We start from the raw sequence: 22,295 nt of genomic DNA, 5'->3' as shown, positions 1-22,295 counted from the left end.
TCCCAGGGAGTGGAGCGGCCCGGGACGGGGGCGGGCTGGGAGGCGGGGCGGCGTGGTAGGCGGGGCTGCGCCGAGCTCCGTGTGTCGGTGTCAATGTGTCTGTCCTTCACTCCTCCATTGTCTGCCGCCACCACTGCCGCCGCTGCCACCGCCGCTGCCGGAATCGCTGCAGCCCCCAGTCTCGCGCGTCGCCGCTACCTCCTCGGACAGGTGAGAAGCAGCCCAGGTAGGGCAGGGGGGGAGCCGGGAAGCCTTCGACAACCGGAGCCAGAGCCCCACCGGGAGCTTACCCCCTCCCGGAGCTGGCCCTGAGGAAGCATGTGCCTGGTGGGGCGGCTTCCTTCCTCTCGGTGGGGAAGCCGCCCCTCCACCCCATTACCATCACTTACACCGCGTATCAGTGCCCCGGAGTCAAGACCCGCCACTTGCCACATTTGGCCGTCCCGGGAGACCGAGAGCGGCCAGGCGCCGGCCACGAGGTGGGAAGTGGCGGGTGCCCATCGTCCCGTGCGTGGCATCGCCAGATGTAACTCCCGGGGAAGGCAGGGTTGAGGCTTTGGACTCGGGGTGGGGTGGAGAGGAGAGCACCCCGTTACGAGCGAGATGAACGCATGTGAGAGTAGTCTCGGGAGAAGGTAGTTCTCATTTGGCAACCTGCCCTCCTCACCCCTCCACCCACCCACCCCCACTTGTCATCTCCTCTGGCGTCTGTGGGAGCTGTAGAAGAAAACCGGATCTGATCGCTCTATGATGCCCGTTAAGGATGTTTGGAAGCAATTTACACTTGAACTAATACTTCGTTTATGAAAGACAGCAGGGGATGAGGGGGGAGGGAGGGCCTCTTCTCTCTTCTAGAGTTCCCAGTCTCTTTGTAACTCAGATCTTGAGATTTATGGAAATAGGAAGGGGAGGGAGAAGGGGCGGAGATTAAATTGGTGTTGCTGTCTATATATAGCATTAGATTAGCCTCTTAATCCAACCTTCATTCAACTGTAATATGTAGCTTCAGGCTTTCACTATAGGAAGCTAGGGGCCATACAAGCGTGTACCCTCCTGTGGCTCAGAGACAGGACTTGCTTGCTAATACGAAGTCAGTCGTTCCTCCCTGGTGCACATCCATAACATATTTACAGCATCAGCGAAAGCTTCTGTAGAAATTAGTGTTTACTGTTGTTTCTCTACAGTCTAGTATTAGTGTTTCTCCCAAGATGCATCTGCTTCAAAGAGAAATATTTGTATAATTATGTAGATTTTTTTTGTTAAGCATCCCCCCCATACCATCACTTTCTCCCCGCTGTGCCATATATGAAGTGAAGTGTATTTTCCTCTGGCCTTACGCCTTCATTTCTTGGAAGCATTCACTAACACTTCTGAAATCCTGGAAGATGTTCATTATTTCCTGCCTTTAACAAAAATTTTTCCCCAAATCCCAGATGTTTTCTTGTCTAAGGCTTCATCTTTACAGGCTGGGGCAGATCTGAGCCAGAACATATCACATGAAAATGGTTTGAAATTATTCATTGCAATGTATAACAAAGAAACTTTTGTTTGGGAATGCTTTAATAATGATGTGACTGTTCAAACAAGTAGTAAGGCTTTTGAGTGACCCATCTTTTGTAACACTTAGAATGCTGCTATTGCCACAGTTACAACTGATTGAAAACACAGTATCATGAAGAAGAAACCCAGAAACCTAAGAAAATGCTTGCGGAGTAACCTTTCCTTACCATGTGACTTAACATTTTACAAGGGATGTTACAGATTTGGGTGCTTCATTGCCAGTATTTCCATCTCTTGTGCCAAATTGGGGCCATGGTTGCTTGAAGGTCACACCTGTTTGTCTCACTGAAGTTGTCAATTCCTCGAGGATAGCAACTTATTATCTATTTTCCTGGTGCCTTATGGCACCTCGTTGGTATTTAGTCCTCTGTGAATACATGAATTCAGTAAAGCTAGAGTCAATGACATTTAAAGTAAAAAAGCTAATATCTGCCTCGAAATGCATATAAATAATATGTTAAGTTTAAATTTCTAGAAACAGATACGTAATGGATTGTGTTCATCAGATGGATTCCATTAATCGTTTTTGGACAGTGTTAATATTTAATGTAGGAATAAGATTAGCTATTGAGCATACCTTAGACTAGATCAAGGAACTTTTTTTGTATTAAGAATGTATTCACATCAAAGAAGTTTTGTTGGTAATAAAATAGCTACTACTTATTGGGTCCTTAGTCTGTGCCGATATTCTACCAGATGCTTTGTTACAGGATTTGTTTAATCGTTGTAGCGACCTTGGAATTAGCCAGTATTACCCCTGTTTCTGAAAATAAGAGGACAGAAACAAAAAGAAGTTAATTTGCCCACAGACCCACAGTTTGGAAGTATCAGAGCCAAAATTGGAACCTAGATCTGTCTCCAAAACCTTTTCGCTTTTCATTATTCTCTATCTCTGTGTATAGCAGTAAGCGGGAAATTATATATTCTTTAGCTAATAGATAACACCTTCATGTGGTTTAGCGTGCCAAAGGTACAAAGGACTCTCCGACCTCTGCACAGTTTCCTCTCCATGCCCTACAACCCATCGTGTCTATTTTTCTCATACCTTTCTGAGAAATTGTATGTGTTTATAGCTTATATGTATAGTTCCACTTTTTTTTTTTTTTTACAGAAATGAGAGCATACTAACACATTGTTCCACAATGTGTAATAGAATTTATATGTTGCCTTGGTCTCTGTTTCTTTCTTCTCCTTTTAAAAAATAATGATTTCTGAAATGTGTGAAATTCTTATATGTGTCCCCATCATCCCTTTTTCTACTGCTACCACCCTGGATGTCTCTTGGCCGGTTGCAATGGATTCCTAAGTAGCCTGCTTTCCATCCAGCTCATTCAAGGCACCACCATTAAGGCACCACCACCAATATACACTGAGCACTCATCATCCACCCAAGGATGAAACATACTTTGTAAAGACAGAACTGATTCACTCAAAGCATGTCAATGGCTCTCCACCTGCCGCAGAATAGAGGCTCTGGTCTCCTACTTCTGGTTCCTCTCCACCAGCCCAGGTTCCGTCTGGGAGGCTCCTACTTCTGGTCCCAGCCGGCATTTCCAGGCTGCCAGCCCCTCCCACATACTCTGCTCTAAGGTCACCTCACTGCTGATTCCCTAGCATGTCAGTAGTTTCCACCCCTTTGTTCCTGCTTTCCTCTTCCTGGAGTGACCTCCCTTCCCTCTTTACTGAGTCTTTCTCTCCTTCCCAGATCTGATGAAGTGTCAGCTTTCAAGATACTTTCATGGTCCCCTCTCCCACCCCATCCAGGAGGGGAATACAGGCCCTAGTAAACATTTTTATTCCTGTCCCTCAGCAAGGGCGATAAGAACAATCTTTCCTCAGGAGTTGCTGGTACAGTTGCTGACATCTTCTAATTTTCTCCTAACTTCTTAGGAGCCCTGGTCCCCACCCACTTTGCACCCCAAAATTAACATCTTTGCTTCTTCATCTGGATCCCCATGAAAATAACCTAAAGCAGGCACCTTTTTCATGACATCCTACTTCAATTTTTGTTCATCTATTTGACCCCTTCTCCTTCTAGACTGTAAATTAACTAGGATTAGTTTACCTTTGCTTCTCAAGATTGTGACCCCGTGTCTCGCACCTAGTGTGTGCTCAGTTGAATTCAGTTTGATCTCCAAGTTATTTTAGGTGGATTTGTTTCCCTACTTGACTAATCCTTCCTGGCAATGTGAGGTGATGTGGCCCTAAGCACACACAATCATAACCAAGGGCAGAAGGTCTTTAAGTGTTTTCGGTCTCAAGCTGCTTGACATTCTGATGAATGCTACCAACCAAGAAAAAAAAATTGTTCATATGCACGTGTTACAAATTTTGCAGACCGTTCCTGGACTCCCTCTTTGAAACCCTTGACGTACAGCTCTGTGCTTTAAGAGAATGCCGTTTCCTTTTTATTGCAGGGGAATAGCTCATTTTTGAGTGTTGTAACTTTTGGGGTAATGTTTTCCTTGACATTTAACTTTGTTTTCTTAGGTACATTTCTTGACTGAGTGGATATTTGATGATATTAAGGATTTTTATTTTATTTGAAACTAATATTGTGGTTATATGTTTAAAAGGTCCCTTATCTTTTAGAGGTATGTACTGAATTGTTTAAGGGGGTAAAATGGTAGGACATCTAAGACTTGCTTCAATATAATTTTGTGACAGTGGGGGACAGGGACTGAGTAAGAATATTAATGAGACAAAGTTCACCGTGTTGTTAAGGGTTGAAGGTGGGCAATGAGTACATTGACTTCATTAGACTGTTCTCTCTGCTTTTGATATGTTTGAGATTTCCATCAGGAAGTTTTAAAAAGGAAATCTGGAAGTATTACAGCCCCTAAGAAACTGTCATTGTAGTTTAAACCAAAAAAAAAAAAAAAAGAGCGAGAGAGAGAGAAAGCAATATGGATACAAATGCTCTTTCTCTATACTTAAGAGTGGAGCTTATGCAGTTATCCATTTAATGTTAAAACAGTTACACCTAAATCTGCAAAAGACTGTCTTGTGAACAATGCATTTCCATAAACTGTTCACATCACCTTTTAGCTTCTCCACAAAACGAAGAGGTAGGTGGCATATCTCAGTGCTGTGTCACAAGCCTGTGAATATCCTACTGGCAGCTAATCTTCATCTTTTTTAGACCCTGACGAAGTAATTTGCAGACAAGTCTCAACAAGGCGTGCAAATATATTTTCGTTTAACTGAGAAAATCAAGACATGAATGAAGTGGAGATACTGATTTTCTTCTGTGTCACATAAATCAAGTCAGAAGGCATTTCCAAAAAAAGAAGTACTTTGGTAATGTCATGAGCAATAGTTAGAGGAGGTATCTCACTGCATGAAAATGAGGACCACACTCAGGTGTGCCTGCCACGTCCTTCCTCAGGATTTGCTTAACTAAATGCTTGTTTTGACAACTGCTTTCTGAATTCTTAAAACTTTATAACTTGCGTGTCTTGATGTTTATGTTTCTTTTATGGTGTTTTGGACTTATAGAATGTTAATGTTTCCAGAAGCCAACATGGAATTTTTTGGTATCATTTATAACATTTCTACCCAGATTTGGTTTGAAGCGTTCTTAAAGAATATTTAATTCAGCTTCAAAGCCAAACCTTCACAGTGTCTAAGGACAATGTAGCCAATCCAGTCTCATTGCCAGGTAATGCTGAAGCACACATTAGTGTATATCCAACTTCAACTCATATATATTTATATTAGCTATGTCACTGTGGAATTTAAAACTCAAGGCTGGTGCCTCTTATCTCTGAGTATAGTAAAACAGTTCCAATAATTATAAATAGAAAGCTATTTTTGCATCAGCAGGGAAAAGGTAGCATTCACCTTCCCAATAAATACATTTAAGCTAGAAAATTGGTGTTTTTATCTCTTGTTATTTGGTTATCTGTTGCGGGGTTGTGTTAAAAAGACCCGGCAGACAAAGCAGCCCTTAAAACTACATTCATCAGCCTCTAAGTAAAATCTCTTCCTGGTCTGTTGATTGTGGAGTAAAGCAGTCCCATTAAGTAGCCTCTTCTGACCTGGTAGGAAATGATTATGGATGAGCCCTGGGAGACAGCCAAGCACAGCCATAGCTCTGAGAATTAGAGTGGGAATACCAAGACTCCGTGATGAGATGGCTTTTCCAAGGCAATGTCTCTTGCTTTCACTTTCTTCATATATAAAATAGGGATACTAACCAAACTTACAGGATGACTCTGAGGACACTTGAGGATCCCCTGTGAACTATAAAATGTTATATAAAAATTAATTGTTATTTTTAGGGCCAATTCTACCTGTTTTTACAGTTGAGAAGAAGATGAATAACACAATGACAGGTCTAGTTAAGAAATCATTTTAAAGTAAAATTGTATAGACATTAGTATTTGCCATAAGCCCAACTTCCTATATTTTGGAAGAGATTTATTTTTCAAGAGAGACTTTCATAAAAGATATAATTCTAGTAATTCTATCTCAGGATTAACTTTTTAAAAAATAATCAGGATTGGGCTTCCCTGGTGGCGCAGTGGTTGAGAGTCTGCCTGCCGATGCAGGGGACATGGGTTCGTGCCCCCGTCCGCGAAGATCCCACATGCCGCAGAGCGGCCGGGCCCCTGAGCCATGGCCGCTGAGCCTGCGCGTCCAGAGCCTGTGTGCTCCGCAACGGGAGAGGCCCGCGTGCCGCAAAAAAAAAAAAAAAAAAAAAAAAAAATTAATCAGGATTAACTTTTTTTTATAATAATAAGAAAGTTCTTGGTATGCATCTGTTGTTTTCAGCGAATCCCAAATGATAAGACATGATCTTTGTCCTCAAGAGGCCTCTACTATCCTTTAGGAGACCCGCCAGCCCCTGAAACCATAGGGACTAAAGTCATCATCCAAAAGCCCATCACCCCCCCACCCCCGCCTCTGTCAGCCGACAGGTTAGACCCCTTTGAGAACTTCCCTTTGCCTGTTCAGGTGGCTGTCCGGCTCCGTCCAGTCTTTCAGCTCTAATGTGAACAATGTGGTTACTCCCTACCCACCCACTGGCTTCCTGCTCCCAGAATGCCCTCCTCCACCCATTTCTGCATATCACATTTTACTCCAATCCTTTTCAGCTCAAATGACCCCTTCCCCACACAGCCTTCTCTAGTCCCCAACCAGAGCAGTACAGTCACAAGTGCAGATCCAGAACGGGTGGAGCTCAGTGGGAGGACTAGAGAAAGTGAGAATCTGAACAGAGTCTGGAAGGATTGGTGAATTTGGGCAGGCGAGCCAGAAAATGGAGAACATTCCAGGGAGAACAACCCCCAAGAAAACAACTCCATAAAATATTATAACATGTTATAAATATTTGTAAAATAAATATTGGCTGTAATTTTCTGGCCAACCGTATTGGAACTAGAAATTATTTCATTCAAAGGCACGTTTTCTTCAATATGTCAACTTTTTTAAAATCATAGAAGTGGTAGATTATATTTTAAAGCACACTAGGTTTGTTCTTGCTCTCAAGTAATTTATGACATCACATGTTTTAGACTAAACTGAAAATTATAAAGCAGTATCTTCAGAATTGGTGGTAGCAGGAAAGTTAATAATGGACATAAAAAGAAACCATGGAAGAGAAAATCATATACTTATTCGGATATTTTGCCCTTGAATACAAACTAATTTGAAATTATCCAAAATAGCTAGAATATCAATAGCCAAAATAGCTCGAAAATAAAATGAGTAGGAAATTGTGAAATTTATTTTTCAAGTAAAATATGATCCATGGAACTGTTTTTATCTATATAGTGCCTTAAAGGAATTTTATTCTCTGTTTGATTTTTTTTCCAGTTGGACTGTTCTGACTCTTTGTTTTCTGCTTTTGTTGATGAATGGAATAAAGACATGGCTGAAACAGTTAAACCTGAGAGATGCAACTTGGGGATTTAATAACCAGGTTAATGTGAATCATTTTAATGTGGGATTGTGGTTGTCATTAGGAGTTTCCACAACATTTTTCCTTTGTATCTATTAGGGGAAAAAATACACGACAATTTAGAATAATCTCTAAATTTAAAAAATCTGCTGTATACCAGTATCAGCAGTATACACAAGAATACTTTTCTTTCTTAACTCATTCTGATGTCTATGTTGGGGCCATGGGTCTCTTCAGCAAGTATCTTTTAGGCAGTTAAATCCCAACTGGAATAATTTGGCCTGTTCTAAATTTGGCATGTGTTGAGTGAAAAGTGCCAAAAAATATTCTGATAGTCATATTTGTAAACTGCTTCGGAAATAAAAGGTTTAGGTAACTCACTGAATGAACCATTCTTTTGGCAAATGCCAAAGAGACAATGCTTTCATTGTTCTTTCTTGATTTTTTAATTTCATGTGTATCCTTTGGTGTTTTTTGTTTTGTTATCTTTAATTCTCTTAGTTATATATATATAATAATATATTAGTAGGAAAACAATAATAACAAATTATTGTTATTGATATGTGTAGAATTGTGTTTCCTCTTTTCATAGTTCGACTTCTTTTTATGTTAGAAGAGGACTTTCAAAAAATAATTGTTAGATGTGCTGTTATTTTGAGGACTTCTAAATAAATCTCAAGAAAAGTGCTAGGCAGAGGTGAGTAACAGTGAGGAATATTAACTCTTAGCACTGTGGAGACTATATCATAAGCCACCATGGGGTGTGCAGTTTTATAATATCCTACTGTATCTTCTTCTTTTTTTGCATATTCACACAAGACTTTAATGCTTTTCAAACCAACCTCGACAGCTTCCTGGATTTGTGATCATTTCTAAGGAAACGAGAACATGACATATGTTTTTCTCAATATACAAGGTAATAGAATGGGGTTATTGTAAACAGGAAGGAGAAGCCCACATTGCTGGTACAGAGGAAGCTGCTGGCTAGAGGAAAGGACGCCACATCGGCGTGGAGGAGTGTGAAGGTGGTGTTTACATTAGCGTTGCGCTTCTGCAGGAAAGAAGTTGAGAACCAGCTCCAGTAGTACCAGAAACCATGGAGCCATAAATTTCCTACTATTTACATGTCCTTAAGAGGCAGGATTTCTGTTAAATCCTCTTGCTAAAGACAAATGTCTTTTTCCTTACTAGAACTCCACGGAGAACTATTTGGCATATGGGAGGTAACATATGCTAATTCAGTTTATCCAAGTGCTGAACTAGACGTTAAAATTAATATTTATGCTTCACTCTCTAACTCTAAACCATAAAATTCATGAGGCAAATAATAAAAAAGCTGCCTTCAAGAATCATATAAATGGTTAGCCAGCAACTTCAGTTGGTTCTTTGGAGAACTGTACTGCAAGTAGACAGTTGACGGGTTCTGGCCCTGACCCTTCTGTGTTTGTGAGGGCCTGATTTTTCTGCTTTGATCTCTGCTTTATCACCAAGGTTAGAATGGAATGCTTGACCTCAGGCCAGTGGCGTGACATCTCAGAACCTTATCAGAGTGTGAGATGAGGGTCTAGGTTTAGTTCTTCAGGTTTCAAAGTGTTCCATACCCCATGGATAGCCATTATAAGTTAAAACGTAAAAAAAACAAAAATGCAACACACGTTTAATTGTTAAAGCATTAATAAACACAACTGCAACTCAAATTCATCATGTGATATACTTTAACATACTGGAGACCATTACTTCTTCTTAACTCACACTGCCAGGTTTTTTTGTGCAGTGCTTGGGTCAAACCTCACCTGCTAGAAAGTGAGCACCATGCATCTTGTCTATGTATCTTGTCTGATTGGTCCCATCTGCATCCCTATTGACCAGTACCAGATAGAGGTATGTTTAATAAATGAATGCAAGTGAATGATTTTAAGCCTTTTGAAAAAGTATACTTGAAAGTTTGTAACGTGGCACTGGTCTTCTCACTCTCTCTCTCTCCCTCTCCCTCTCTCTCTCAATTTGAGTTTCTGTAATTCACTCCTTTAAAATTGTATCTGGGAATACAGTTTCATACCATCAGTGTGCTGTGTCCCATTAAGTCCCAGGCTAGGCTTGGGCATTTCTATCCATTTCACGCTGTCCTCATTGTGAAATAGGCATGTGTATGGTAGGTAACTTTTTGTGTGTGTGCAACCTTTCAAATAAAGCTTCATCTGCTAGACAGGCTTGGGCAAGTCCCCTCCTGGGAGGATGGGGGCCAGAGTGGCCTGGTTGAGAGAACTCACAAGTGAGAAGACATTTGGACTCCTGTCCTTCACCACCTTTGAACTTCCTGAAGTTTCATTCCCATGTTTTGTAAAAGCCATTGCTCCAAAGCAACATTCTCCCACTAGTAACCAGTCTAGGGTGTTATTTTTTTTTTTCCAGAAGATTCTGTCATCTTCTCCTCCTTGATTACAATGCTAAGAAGAGAGGAACAGACTTAAGTCCCCCTCGCCATAATAACTTATCTTCTAGTCTTCTATTTGTACTGATAGTCATAAACACTCCCATCAGTTTTGTGTTTGATACAAAATTAGCCTTAATCAACTGACTTGCTCCCTGGCACTTGACACCACTCCCTGCTGATTTTTTTTTTAACTTAATTTTTTTTTTTAGAGCAGTTTTAGGTTCACATCAAAGTTAAGAGAAGGGTACAGAAATTTCCCATATACCCTCTCCCCCCATACATATGTAGCCCCTCCCCATTATCATCACCCCCTACCAGAGCTACTCGGTGATGCATTTGTTTTGTCTACAATTGACATTAATGTTTGGCAAACAGAAATAAGTCTTTCAAGGAAATATCTGCCTGGTTGCTGCTCTGATGTGTTTAGACCTGTGTGCACAATTTTCAGTTCTGGAGAGCAAGGCCCATCTCTGGCTTTGCTTACCTTTGTTTCCTCTTTAATGCAGGGTTTCCCAACCTTGGCACAATTGAAACGTTGGGCGAGATAACCCTTTGTTGTGGGGGGCTCTCCTACAACATTGTAGATTGTCGAGCAGCATCCCTGGCCTCAACCTACTAGATTCCAGTAGCACCCCCCTTCTCCCAGCATGACAAGCAAAAATGTCTCCAGACACTGCCAAATGTCCCCTGGGGAACAAAATTAACCCTGGAGTGAAACCAGTGCTCTAGTACAGTGCCTGATACACAATAAGCCCCCCCTAAAATACTTGATAAATTAATAAATATATTTAAACCACAACTAGACATTTAATCATTGGATATTTCTCTGTTTCATGCCACCATTTCCTCTAAATTCTCTGAATTTACAACTTGAAATATCATAGGTATGCAGTTGTTATCACTATCCTGTTGTCTTGCAGACAAAAGTTCTAAGGGTCTAAACTAGAACAGAGGTTTTAAGACATTTTGCTATTAAGATACCCTGAAATGTTATGTTTGAGGAATGAGTTTTCTAAAAGCCAAAGTACGTACAGTGTGTGTAGTTGAAGGTGTGTTTGTGTTTTTCAAAGTGTTGAGACATAAGAATGACATCAGCAAGATTAGGCCATCTGGGAAGCTGAGTGGGGCTGGTCAGTTGTTGGGGAAAGGGAAGGGCCTGGGAGAGATCCCAACTGGGGAAAGTGGAAGGGCCCAGAGAAGGACATGTGCTTGCCCCAGGGACTGCTTACGGAGTCCCTTGAGTAGATGGCATGAATTGATAAGCAGAGTGAAACTATTTCGGAGTTAATTTATACTTCTTGAAAGTTTTTGAAAATAACTTCATTGAGATGAAATAAGTGACATTATGTAATTGTCTTTATTTCAGTGAAGAGGTCGTACATTAGTACTTAAAATGTAATTTCTGGAATATTTTTATTTACAGGGAAGCAAGAATCATTATTCAAAAATAAGATAAAGTTTAAGAAGTGAAATCAATTTGGAAATGTTATAATGAGAATTTAATCACGATGCTTTTATGTCTTCTTAAGGCAGATTTAGGTGAATATAGTTAACTCAGTGTACGTTTTTTCACAACACAGTTCCTTTGGGCTTTGATCCCTCTTTCTTAAAAGATCGTTGCTTAGCACAATTTAAGTTCCTACCATTAATGGTCCCTCGCTGCAAACTATCGTTGTAAAATTTTGAGGAGAGAACTATAGTTTAAGTTTTGTGCTTTTTAAGAAAGATATTTTTGTTCTTTTATATCATTAATTATAAGAATGAAGAGGATATGAATATAACAGTAATATTTTTATATTAAAGAAATATTTGAATTTATTTAGAAACATTTTTCTTTTATAGGTAGGCTATTTGTTATTTTTAATTTTTAATGTTTTTTCAATTATTATAAATACTGAAACTTAGATAGAATTTTCTAGGAGCTATAGCGAAGTTTGTTGTAGAGGCTGGGTGATTTTGAGTCCAGAGAGGCTGTTACAAAATCATGGTAAGGATATTGAACAAGCTAATGTTATTCTGGGCAACAAAATTGTGTAGTGTAATTATAGGCAAATATTTAGCTTGTCGCTTTAGAATGTTCATAATTTAAAGTTTCACAGAGCAATTTAATTTTCTTTTTCTTTTTGTGGTATGTGGGCCTCTCACTGTTGTGGCCTCTCCCGTTGCGGAGCACAGGCTCCGGACGCGCAGGTTCAGCGGCCATGGCTCACGGGCCCAGCCGCTCCGCGGCATGTGGGATCCTCCCGGACCGGGGCACGAACCTGTGTCCCCTCCATCAGCAGGCGGACTCTCAAGCACTGCGCCACCAGGGAATCCCTGTTTTCTTTTGAGAGAAGGATGCTATAGTGTTATCAACCCAAACGATCCCGAGATACGACAACTTTTTTGTACAGGAGTTTATGATGTTTGTTCTTGCAGTTTTAGCTTTAATGGAAAGGAGAATAGTTTATATTATGGGCAATTTTTAGTTTTCTTTTATGGTAAATTATTTTACCCATCTGAAATATAGAATAAAAGGTAGTTCTTGAAACTTACTTCTAAACACAGAATACATCCTGAGAACGTTGCAGTAAAGTGGGTCAGTTATATTTTGAGTTTTGTGTGCTGGTGGTATTTCATCTTTATGACACACTTTATACTCTGGGGATAACATTGTTGCCCTATAATTTTTATTATCTTAGAATCGGAAGTCTCTCTCTTCCAATTGTCTTAAGTAATATTGACAGTACAAAGAGAGTTTCACTTTGAAGCTCGGTACTTTTTCTTTTCTTTCCTGCTGTAGCCACATAGTTTTGAAATTTGGACAAAATGATCTGCAGAGCTACTTTATTTGAAAAATATTAATTAAAAAAAATCCTATTCTTTGAGTGTGTTTTCACCTTTTTATCAAGTTTGTGTGTTGGACCATAGGGAATGCTTTAGAACTGGGTTGCCTGACATGATAGCCACTAGACACGTTGGCTATTTCAATTTTAATTTTAATTAATGAAAATTAAATAAAATTAAACGTTTAGTTCCTCAGTCACACTAGCCGCACTTCAAGGGTCCAATAGCCACATGTGTCTAGTGGCTACCATATTAGACAGTGCAGATATAGAACATTTTCATGGTCACAGATAGTTCTGTTGGATACACCTCTCCAGGATGGGTGTTGGCAAACTGCAACCTGGGGGCCCATTCTGATCCACTGGTTGTTTTGTAAATAAAGTTTTACTGGAATACAGCCATGACCACCTATATATATATTGCCTATGGCTGCTTTCAGGCTATAACAGCAGAACTGAGTAGTTGGAACAGAGACCATGTAGCTCACAGAGCCTAAAATATTTTCTTTCTATCCCTTTATAGAATAAGATTGACTCCACTTTAGAGTATCCATATTTATAATGTCAAGGTTGTTTGAATAGCATAGTTATTTTATGTGTAGCACATATTTGTAATATTAAATGCCTTACATAAGGCAGATTATCATACTTCAAAGATGAGCCAGACCAGAAGAACAGGCAAGAATAGAGTATCAGGCCAAACCTCTTGATTACTAGTTGAGAATAGGCATCCACTAGTAGAGACAACTAGAAGGTACGGCCTTCTGTCATAGATCAGACACTTTCCAGAATGGAGAGAATTAAGGAAGAATACGAGAGAAGACAACACGCAAGGTGTCAATCTACTCAGGGTGGGCAGGGCAAGTGGCAGAATTAATACACAGTAGCCATGAGACCCTTCAATGCTGCTGGCCCATTGTCACACTTGGACCCAGAGTCTGGTTGGGAGTAAGGGGTGGAGTATGAAAAGAGCATGAGGGTAGTTAGAAGATAAATAAAGTGAGGTGGGGTGATATTTATCTAATATGTTAGATTTAAAAATCTTTCAATTAAACTTTTCCATTTAGACTTAAATAGAAATTGATTCAAAAATGTTTATTTCATTAATAAAGTACCTGGTTTCTAATGTTTGGTTGATTGTATCGTTTTAGTATTTTTATGGCCTTCTTTTATCTTTTAAACTATCCAAGAAATTTAGTCTCTTAGATGACATGTGAAATACTTAAATCCATTTTGTTTTACCACTTTACATACAATTTTTAAAAATTCTATTTTAAACCGTGGAGCTTTTCCATTTTGGTGGGACATGAGCTTCTTTTCTTTATCTTTTTTTAATAATTTATTTTTATTATTTATTTTTAATTTTTTGACTGTGTTGGGTCTTCGTGTGTGGGCTTTCTCTAGTTGCAGCGAGCAGGGGCTACTCTTCATTGGGGTGCACAGGCTTCTCATTGCGGTGGCTTCTCTTGTTGCAGAGCACAGGCTCTAGGCATGCGGGCTTCAGTAGTTGTGGCATGTGGGCTCAGTAGTTGTGGCTTGTGGGCTCTAGAGCGCAGGCTCAGCAGTTGTGGCACACAGCTTAATTGCTCCGTGGCATGTGAGATCTTCCCGGACCAGGGCTTGAACCCGTGTCCCCTGCGTTGGCAGGCAGATTCTTAACCACTGCACCACCAGGGAAGTCCCATGAGCTTATTTTCTATGTGAGTGTTTGGGTTATAGTTTTTATGGAAGCCAAATCATCATGATGTTAGTTGATTTCAACTTGTAAGTTGTAATGCAGTCTAATAAAAGTGAGCTTTTGGGCTTACCTGGTGGCGCAGTGGTTGAGAATCCACCTGCTGGTGCAGGGGACACGGGTTCGTGCCCCGGTCCGGGAAGATCCCACATGCCGCGGAGTGGCTGGGCCCGTGAGCCGTGGCCGCTGAGCCTGCGCGTCCGGAGCCTGTGCTCCGCAACGGGAGAGGCCACAACAGTGAGAGGCCCGCATACCGCAAAAAAAAAAAAAAAAAAAAAAAAAAGTGAGCTTTTGACATTGGCCTAAGGGAACTGCCTTTGTTAGTCTTCCTTTGTTACTTTCCCAGGTTTAAGCCAGCACAGTTTCTTAGTCAGAGTGCCCTTGCTCTTCTTCAGCCAGAGCTTCAGTGAGTGCCTTATAAAGGCTGACCCTCACTGGAGCAGATTATAATGTAGCACCAGAGCTAAATTTAGAGGGAAGCCAAGCCTCTACTCCAAATAGTAACAGCTAAACGATAGAGACGTTTGGTGAACAGAATATCTTCATTTAGTCTTTCAATACCAGTAGGTGAGTCTCTGTGTTTGTTTGTTTTATTTTGGATGTTGTGTATGTCAAAATCTTTGCATACTTTTTTTATGTTTATGTGTTCTTTTATTATTTTCCACAAAGACTATATTGAGGTTGTGTAAAATAAGCCTGCATAACTGGGCTATGAAGAAACAAACTTTTGTATTTAGAACTAAAAGTATAAACAGAGCTAAAGAATTTTTAAAATAGAGTTCTCTCCAACGTAGGCTGTGTTTGGTAGTAATTCCCCGTTAGCAGGAAAGTAGAAACAAGGTGTAAAGGTAGAGTTAATTAGGAAATTCTATATGTTTGTATTCTGACCTTAAAATAAGTCTTTTAGAGCGGGCTCCCACTTTTAAAATATTTTTAAATTCTAAAATAAAAACATCTTTGGCAAAAAAGGAAACTCCTTCCTTGTATGTTCACCTCCTGGAGGAGTTTCAGACTCTATTTTTGGTTTTGTATCTCAGTAGGAGACCCAAATTCTTTAACAGGTATTTTACTTCGCTAACACAAGAAAATATTTTGTATGGTATTTTGGTATTTGTTGTGTTTTGGGAGGTGTGGAAACATTAAGGAGAACACACACACACACACACACACACACACACACACACGTATATTCATTACTTGTGCTCCAGTGGAAATGTTTGCTGGTATAGAGTGAATCTGTTGAAAATTCCAACAGGGAAAATTCTGAATGAAAGAGTTTTGCAGTGAATATAAATAATGCATTAGAAACTCTATTTCCAACATCTTTCAAATGAAATGAGATTTCATTGATCAAGGTTATTGCATTTGTAGTTATTTCACTGTGCAGCTGCTGCCCCATATACATACAGCAATCAATCCCTTCTCTATACTGGTTAGCTAGGTGTGTCCCGCTGTTGTTTCACCTGTCACATTGTACTGTAGATGTTTGTATTTTATCTCTGCTGGGCTCTGTGTTCCTTGAGGGCTTGGAATCCGGCTTAGTCACCTTTATATCTCAAGGCAGGATGTGGTAAGTTCACTTTATAGGATTGATAAAAATTCTCTCTACTTAAACCATAAAAGAAATTACTTTGGGCTTTGTTACTTTATTTAAAACATTTTTTTTAGTTTCACTTTAAAAATGGTGATTCAAGTTTTCAGTGATAAACAGATTGCTTTCTATGTGAAAATAGAAGTTTCTCTTTTTTCATGGGATTGGAAGAAAGTTTTGGTACATAAATTGAATAATAATTTTTCCACATTCTTGAGGATTTTTAAAACTTTTGAGATATAATTAAATAATTTACTGTTTAATTTAATGTTGCAAATTTTCTTGATTATTTAATGGTATAAGTAATGGAGAAAATCTAGACATTTTCAAATCACAATTTAAAAAATCTTTGAAAGATAATTAAATAATTTGCTTGACATTATCTTAATCGTTTGGTCCTCATAATTTAGGCAATCTAGACATATTTTCAGATTGTAATATTTATGCCAGCAAGGTTATTCTCAGTTTGTAAAAGGTCTTTTTTTTTTTTTTTTTTTTGCGGTACGCGGGCCTCTCACTGTTGTGGCCTCTCCCATTGCGGAGCACAGGCTCCGGACGCGCAGGCTCAGCGGCCATGGCTCAGGGGCCCAGCCGCTCCGCGGCATGTGGGATCTTCCCGGACCGGGGCACGAACCCGTGTCCCCTGCATCGGCAGGTGGACTCTCAACCACTGCGCCACCAGGAAAGCCCTGTAAAAGGTCTTCTAGAGAAGGTTTTTCACTTTTTTAAAAGATAATTTTTGATATTTTTAATTATATATTAAATCCAATAGGAGAATTTAAAATACCCAAATACTCATCCTCTGAGGTTAAGCAAACAAATGAAAAGCTTACTAACAGTTTCTTGTATCATTCATAAATGTTCCTTGCCTAGAAAAGGAAATATTACGTGTACCCCCCTTTTTAACTGAAAAATTATGCTTTACACTTTTATTCAACTTGCTTTTTTCCTTTAACGATTTTACTTGAACATCTTTCCATATCAGTGCAACAGCTTATTTGACAATTATTTATTAAATTTAAATGCTTACTCTCAGTATTGTTTTAGGTGCTAAAGATACAGTATTGAGTAAAACCTACAAAATCCCTACCCACATGGATGTTACTCTCGGGGGAAATAGACCATGGCAAACAGATGCTAATGAAATGACAGGGGCTGCTGTGAGCTATGAAGAGAAATAGAGCTACATGAGAGGGAGAGAGAGAGAAGGAGCCTTGTTAGTCACAGTGGTCTGGGAAGGTCTCTGAAATGGAGGCATTTGAGTGAGTGCAGAGAGTTAAAGCCACGTGAATGGCTTCCCTGGCCCACTGGAAGAAGCAAAGAGGACAATGTGGCTGGAGCAGTGAATGATGGGAAGAGGTAGACGTAGGGAACATAATCAGAGAGGTAGCCAGGGCCATATGTAGTACATTGGATGTAATTTATTTTGTAAAGCTTCATAGTTCCATTTGATGGCTTATTATAACTTATTGAACTAGATAGGTTTATGGGTATTCAACTTCCATTTTTTATGCATCCAACAATGTTGCAGCTAAGTCCTTTTATATATACACATACATGTATATTTGCATACTTGTGTGGGTATAACTGTAGAATAAATTCCTTGTAAAGGAATTGCTGGACCATAGGTTATGCACATGTAAATATTTATAGATATTCACCAAATGCTTCCCAAAAGTATTGCATGGAGTTTATCCTTTATATCAAAGTTTATGTCTGTGGTTATTTTCCTTGTGTCTTTTGTCCACACTAGATATTATTAAACTTTAAAAGTTTTGCTAGTTCAGTAGTTACAATTATCTCATTTTTAAAAGTATATTTAGTATGGGTGAAGTCAAACATATACTTATTAGCTATATATTATATGAACTGCTTATTTGAAGTGCCTAATCTTATTTTCTTTGTTTTCAGAAATTTTATGAATAAGCATCAGAAGCCAGTGCTAACAGGCCAGCGGTTCAAAACTCGGAAAAGGGGTAGGTAGTGTTGTGTGTTTGTGTGTGTATGGCGGGGATGGGGTTGGGGGAAATGTGTGTTTAAAGTTCTAATCAAAATATAAGGTTGGTGAATGTCAGGTTTAACAATACAACAGCCAGTTATTTTACTAGCAAAAGCGAGTTTCTTCGGGAAGAGCCCAGAGGAATAGCAGTTCGGGGTATGTGAACTATGGGGCAAGTCAGAGAACAAGAAAGAGGAACTTGCTATTATAGGGAAAAGAGGGGAGTTGAGAGGAGCCGTAATAACCCAACAGTCCATGTGAGGAAGCTGGAGTCCAAAGTATGGAGGCTACTCATAAGTTGGTCTGGTACATTCTCTGATTGGCTGGGCTGTGGTTAGGTGGAGAGAAGTTTTCTTCTTCCTTCTGGATAGTTAAGTAGGCAACACCTTTCCGTTGGAGACTAGAGAGGAAGGCATAAGTATCTTCCTGTTTGGAGTAATTGATGATGCATGGCAGGGTGTAAGAGCTCCCCCTACAGGCCTGTCCGGACTCCAATTTTAGCTGAGGTTTCTTAATTAATTCCACAAAGAGGAATTGGGATTATCTTTGTTTCCACCTAACCTCACTAATTTCTGTCTTTTGAGCTCTGACTGGAAAATCTGAAGGTGTGCATTCAAGCCTCAGAACCGCCAGTTACTTAAGTGTTTGATTTTGGACAAGTCATTTAACTTGTCTGAGCTTTGTGTCTTCATCTACAAAATGACGATGATTATATCTGTTCAAATTGCCTTATTCTCATGTGAGGCTATGAAGGCAGTTGATAAACTTTACTGTTTTTAACATCAGCATTTGCATTTGGTTTTTGCTTTCTTTGTGTTTTTAAGAAAACGTTCATAAGCCAAGATAGTAAAACTAAGAGAAGAGTAAATTAGGGAAGATATTGAAGAGTTTTAACCTTTTCAGAATTTAGAAAGTCGAACTAAATTTACTGCCCTAAATATCTGTAAAACTCAGGATATTTTCAAGTGTCTTTTATCGTGGGAAGAGAAGTGATATAGCCAGTTTGATGATGGCTGGTACAATTTCTATATGTGAGTGACTTCTTTTTGTTATGTTCATCTTCCCATTCTTTTTGTGTAAAGAATTTTTAAATCTTTTATAATATTTAATCAGTTTTGCATAATTATATAGAAATCCTCTTGGTTTTAAGAGCAGTTGAGCCAAAACTTGATAGGGAAACTTTTTAATCTATTTATTTATTTATCTATTTATTTAGGCTGTGCCAGGTCTTAGATGTGGCATGTGGGCTTCTTAGTAGCGGCATGCAAACTCTTAGTTGTGACATGCATGTGGGATCTAGTTCCCCGACCAGGAATCAAACCCAGGTCCCCTGCATTGGGAGCACGGAGTCTTACCCACTGGACCACCGGGGAAGTCCCAATAGGGAAACTTTTTAAAATATGAAACATGGTATGAAATTATTATGTTGACTAACACTGAGGAGAGTGACTGAAAAATATTTAAGTAAGTATCATGTGTAAAGATAAAGGATGATTGAATATCTTTTTGAAGGCCTCATAGCTGATTATGAAGCAGAATGCCATGTAATGGTCATCGAGTGCTAAATTGTTGAATTGATAAGCTATATCACATGCCTTTGGCATTTCCAGCCAATGCGTGTAGCTGAAGTTCTCTTGCAATGCTGTGTCTATGTAAGTAGCAAGTGTAGCCATGTAGAAAGAAAAGAATTCTCAGTACAATAGATCATTTGAATTAGAAGAGATTGTAAGAGTCACTAGGTAGCAGTAAGGACTAAATTTAACTGTAAATGCTACCTGCCAGAAAGCTTCACATTCCCACTAAAAAAATGAAAATTAAAAAATATTTTAAAAACCAAAAGATACGGTGATTTTGTATAGTATTTCTGTCTTGTACTCTTTTTTATTTTTATCTTTTGCATCCTTGACTCATCCCCATAAGCTAAGTATAAGTGTAGTCTGAACCACCTCCTTCTATTATATTTAGCCCTCTTACAAACTGTGTCCCCACTACACAATGCGGATTGAAATCTGGAAGCAGATAGCAATGCAAGGTGCTGCAACCAGCGTGAGTTCTTTGTCTCATTGTTTAAAGCCATCTTGAAAAACATAAATGACGTCGATGATTTCCAAAGGACTTAATCAGAAACCTAGTTACAGTTAAGGTATTGTTGCACCTAGTCATGTGATAATATTTAATGTATGCCCAACTGTCAGGTGAAGGAAAGTTTGCCATCGCCTGCCCGCTGAGGAAACGTGTTAATCTCAGACCTGGATCTCCAACTCAGGCAGCTTTCTTAGTGTGACGCTGATTCACGGTAGCTGAGCTCCAACGCCAAGAGAGGGCCCAAGGATGTCTTGCACAAGAGCAGGCATGATTCAGCGAGTAAACTGGCCCTTACGGTCAGTCTTCAGTTTTGGACTGGAAAGGTTGCCTCTAACACGAAACTGGTTTGCCTCTGATTCACTTGGTGGGCCAGACTGTGCCTGTGTCTGATAGCTGCGGGAATACTCACAGAGAGCCACCCAGAAATGTGTTATCTGTCATTTGTCAGTTGATCTAGATTTATATAACTCAGGTCTGTTGGGGATTAGAGCAGCACTTGAGCCATTTTGTGCCAAACTGCTTACTGGAAAAAAAAAATGGAGTCAACCTCATTTTCTGCTTTTCATAATAGTGAATTGCATCCTGACGATTCATCGTGCTTTGGCTTTTCTTCTGCTAGTATGATGGGGCTGAATTCAGATAAATGGTTGGCAGTTTTGTAGAGCCGAGGAAAAAAATCTGCGGAGGATATTTCAAGGTCATTTTAATAGGCTGTCTTCTGAAGCTCCGTCTTCAGTTTGTACCTATTTCCTAGCAAAGTTAATGCTCCTCCCTGCCAAGTTAGTATAAAAATGTATTTCTTTTTGCTTAACATCAAAATTAAACATTATGGTAGGACACATCATATCGAACGCATCCTTTGTGAAATATGCACATCTTGCTTATAATATTTTCTCTAGAGAGATTATGTTTTCTAGTGTGACTTGGAGAAATCTGAAGGGATGAACACTTCTCCCCTGAGCCATTGTTACGCTTAGTGAAATGAAATATTTAATCATTGAACTGGCCTCCCTCTAAATTTTGTGGAGAAATTGGATTAAAATTAATGAAAATAGGAGAGAAAAAAATGACCAAACTTCAGGCCTCCAGAGGGACCACATACTCAGGTTTCTCTTTGAGGCTTTAATCTGTTTTGGTGGTTTTAAATCACTCTTAGATTTGTAATAAGTAGTGTTAGGAACTAATGAGGTAAATCTTTAAATATATACGGAAGTAAATCTGTGTGTGTATAGTTAGAAAACCCATGATCGTTCTTATTCATTTACTGTAACTCAGTGACCTTCAGAAAGGGAGGGTAGATTATGTTATTTGTCACCTAATTAACACATTGGGAAAATGCTCTCTTAACCATTTACCATAGTTCTTAGAGAAAGCAATGTATTTAGATAACTTACAGGCGTATTTGAGTGTCGGAAATAGGCCTGTTTCTCTATGTTGTGTGAGGGTGATTATGACTGACTCTTCAGTGTCACACTTGTGATTCACCAACACAGTGTAAATGTGAGACCCTAATTGTGTACTTCCTACCTCAAGGGAGTTTTGACCTGCCAAATGGAAACTCAAGGAAGCAATGACATATTTTCGTTAGGATTTTATTGGTACTTCTGCTACACTGTCCGCAAATGAAATACAAATCATATACACTGTTGGTTGTTTCAGATGAAAAAGAACCTATGGGTAAAATATTGCCTTGTTTCCCCAAACTTCCAATAATGTTCTTGCCATTTTCCTGTACAGGAATTTTGTTTTCCTCTAGATGGACACTTATCTTAGCAGGTGGGGGTTTTGCTTTTCTTCCTGCAAGAGAATTATTCATCCTCCCAGGCCATCATGACTTTTTAAGATTCCTAAGCTATACGTGATCATTTTGACCTAGTGCATTATTACTCACTGTTGAAATATCTCTGGCTATGATGTGCTGTCTTCCTCCTTTTACTTTCCCTCTCCCTTAGCAAGTCTTTTGGAAAAGTATAACTGGTGGATGAGGGCCTTTTTACAAAGAAGAGTTTTTAAGTTGTCTCTTAGATTCAAAACAAAGCTGTCTGCATGAATTTGTAGCTTACCTTATTGCCCAACTTATATTTTCCAGTGTCTTGAATTTATAATTTTCAAACCACCAAAGTCTGTTCTACCACCTGAGTCAACGTCAAAGCATGTTGGG

At 39.4% G+C, this 22,295-nt stretch overlaps 1 protein-coding gene across 4 annotated transcripts in view; it reads left to right on the top strand.

The window, feature by feature from the left end:
- Nucleotides 1–22,295, top strand: part of BZW2 (basic leucine zipper and W2 domains 2) — a 60,132-nt gene that overhangs the window by 819 nt on the left and 37,018 nt on the right. For 2 of the 4 annotated variants that reach the window (XM_082633146.1, XM_082633143.1), the window contains exons 1-2: nt 116–210; nt 17,962–18,026. In XM_082633146.1, coding sequence (XP_082489272.1) covers nt 17,969–18,026 — 58 coding nt within the window. In that variant the 5' untranslated portion in view covers nt 116–210; nt 17,962–17,968. Of the gene's footprint in view, nt 1–115; nt 211–8,070; nt 8,163–17,961; nt 18,027–22,295 lie in introns of those variants that run through there. The other 2 variants (XM_082633144.1, XM_082633145.1) reach the window with 2 other exon arrangements.

This window comes from Mesoplodon mirus, assembly GCF_964341445.2.
Source record: "Mesoplodon mirus genome assembly, chromosome: 9".
Lineage (NCBI taxonomy): Eukaryota > Metazoa > Chordata > Mammalia > Artiodactyla > Ziphiidae > Mesoplodon > Mesoplodon mirus.
The sequence above is the reverse complement of the archived record's forward strand: the minus strand, read 5'-3'. Positions and strand labels throughout refer to the sequence as shown.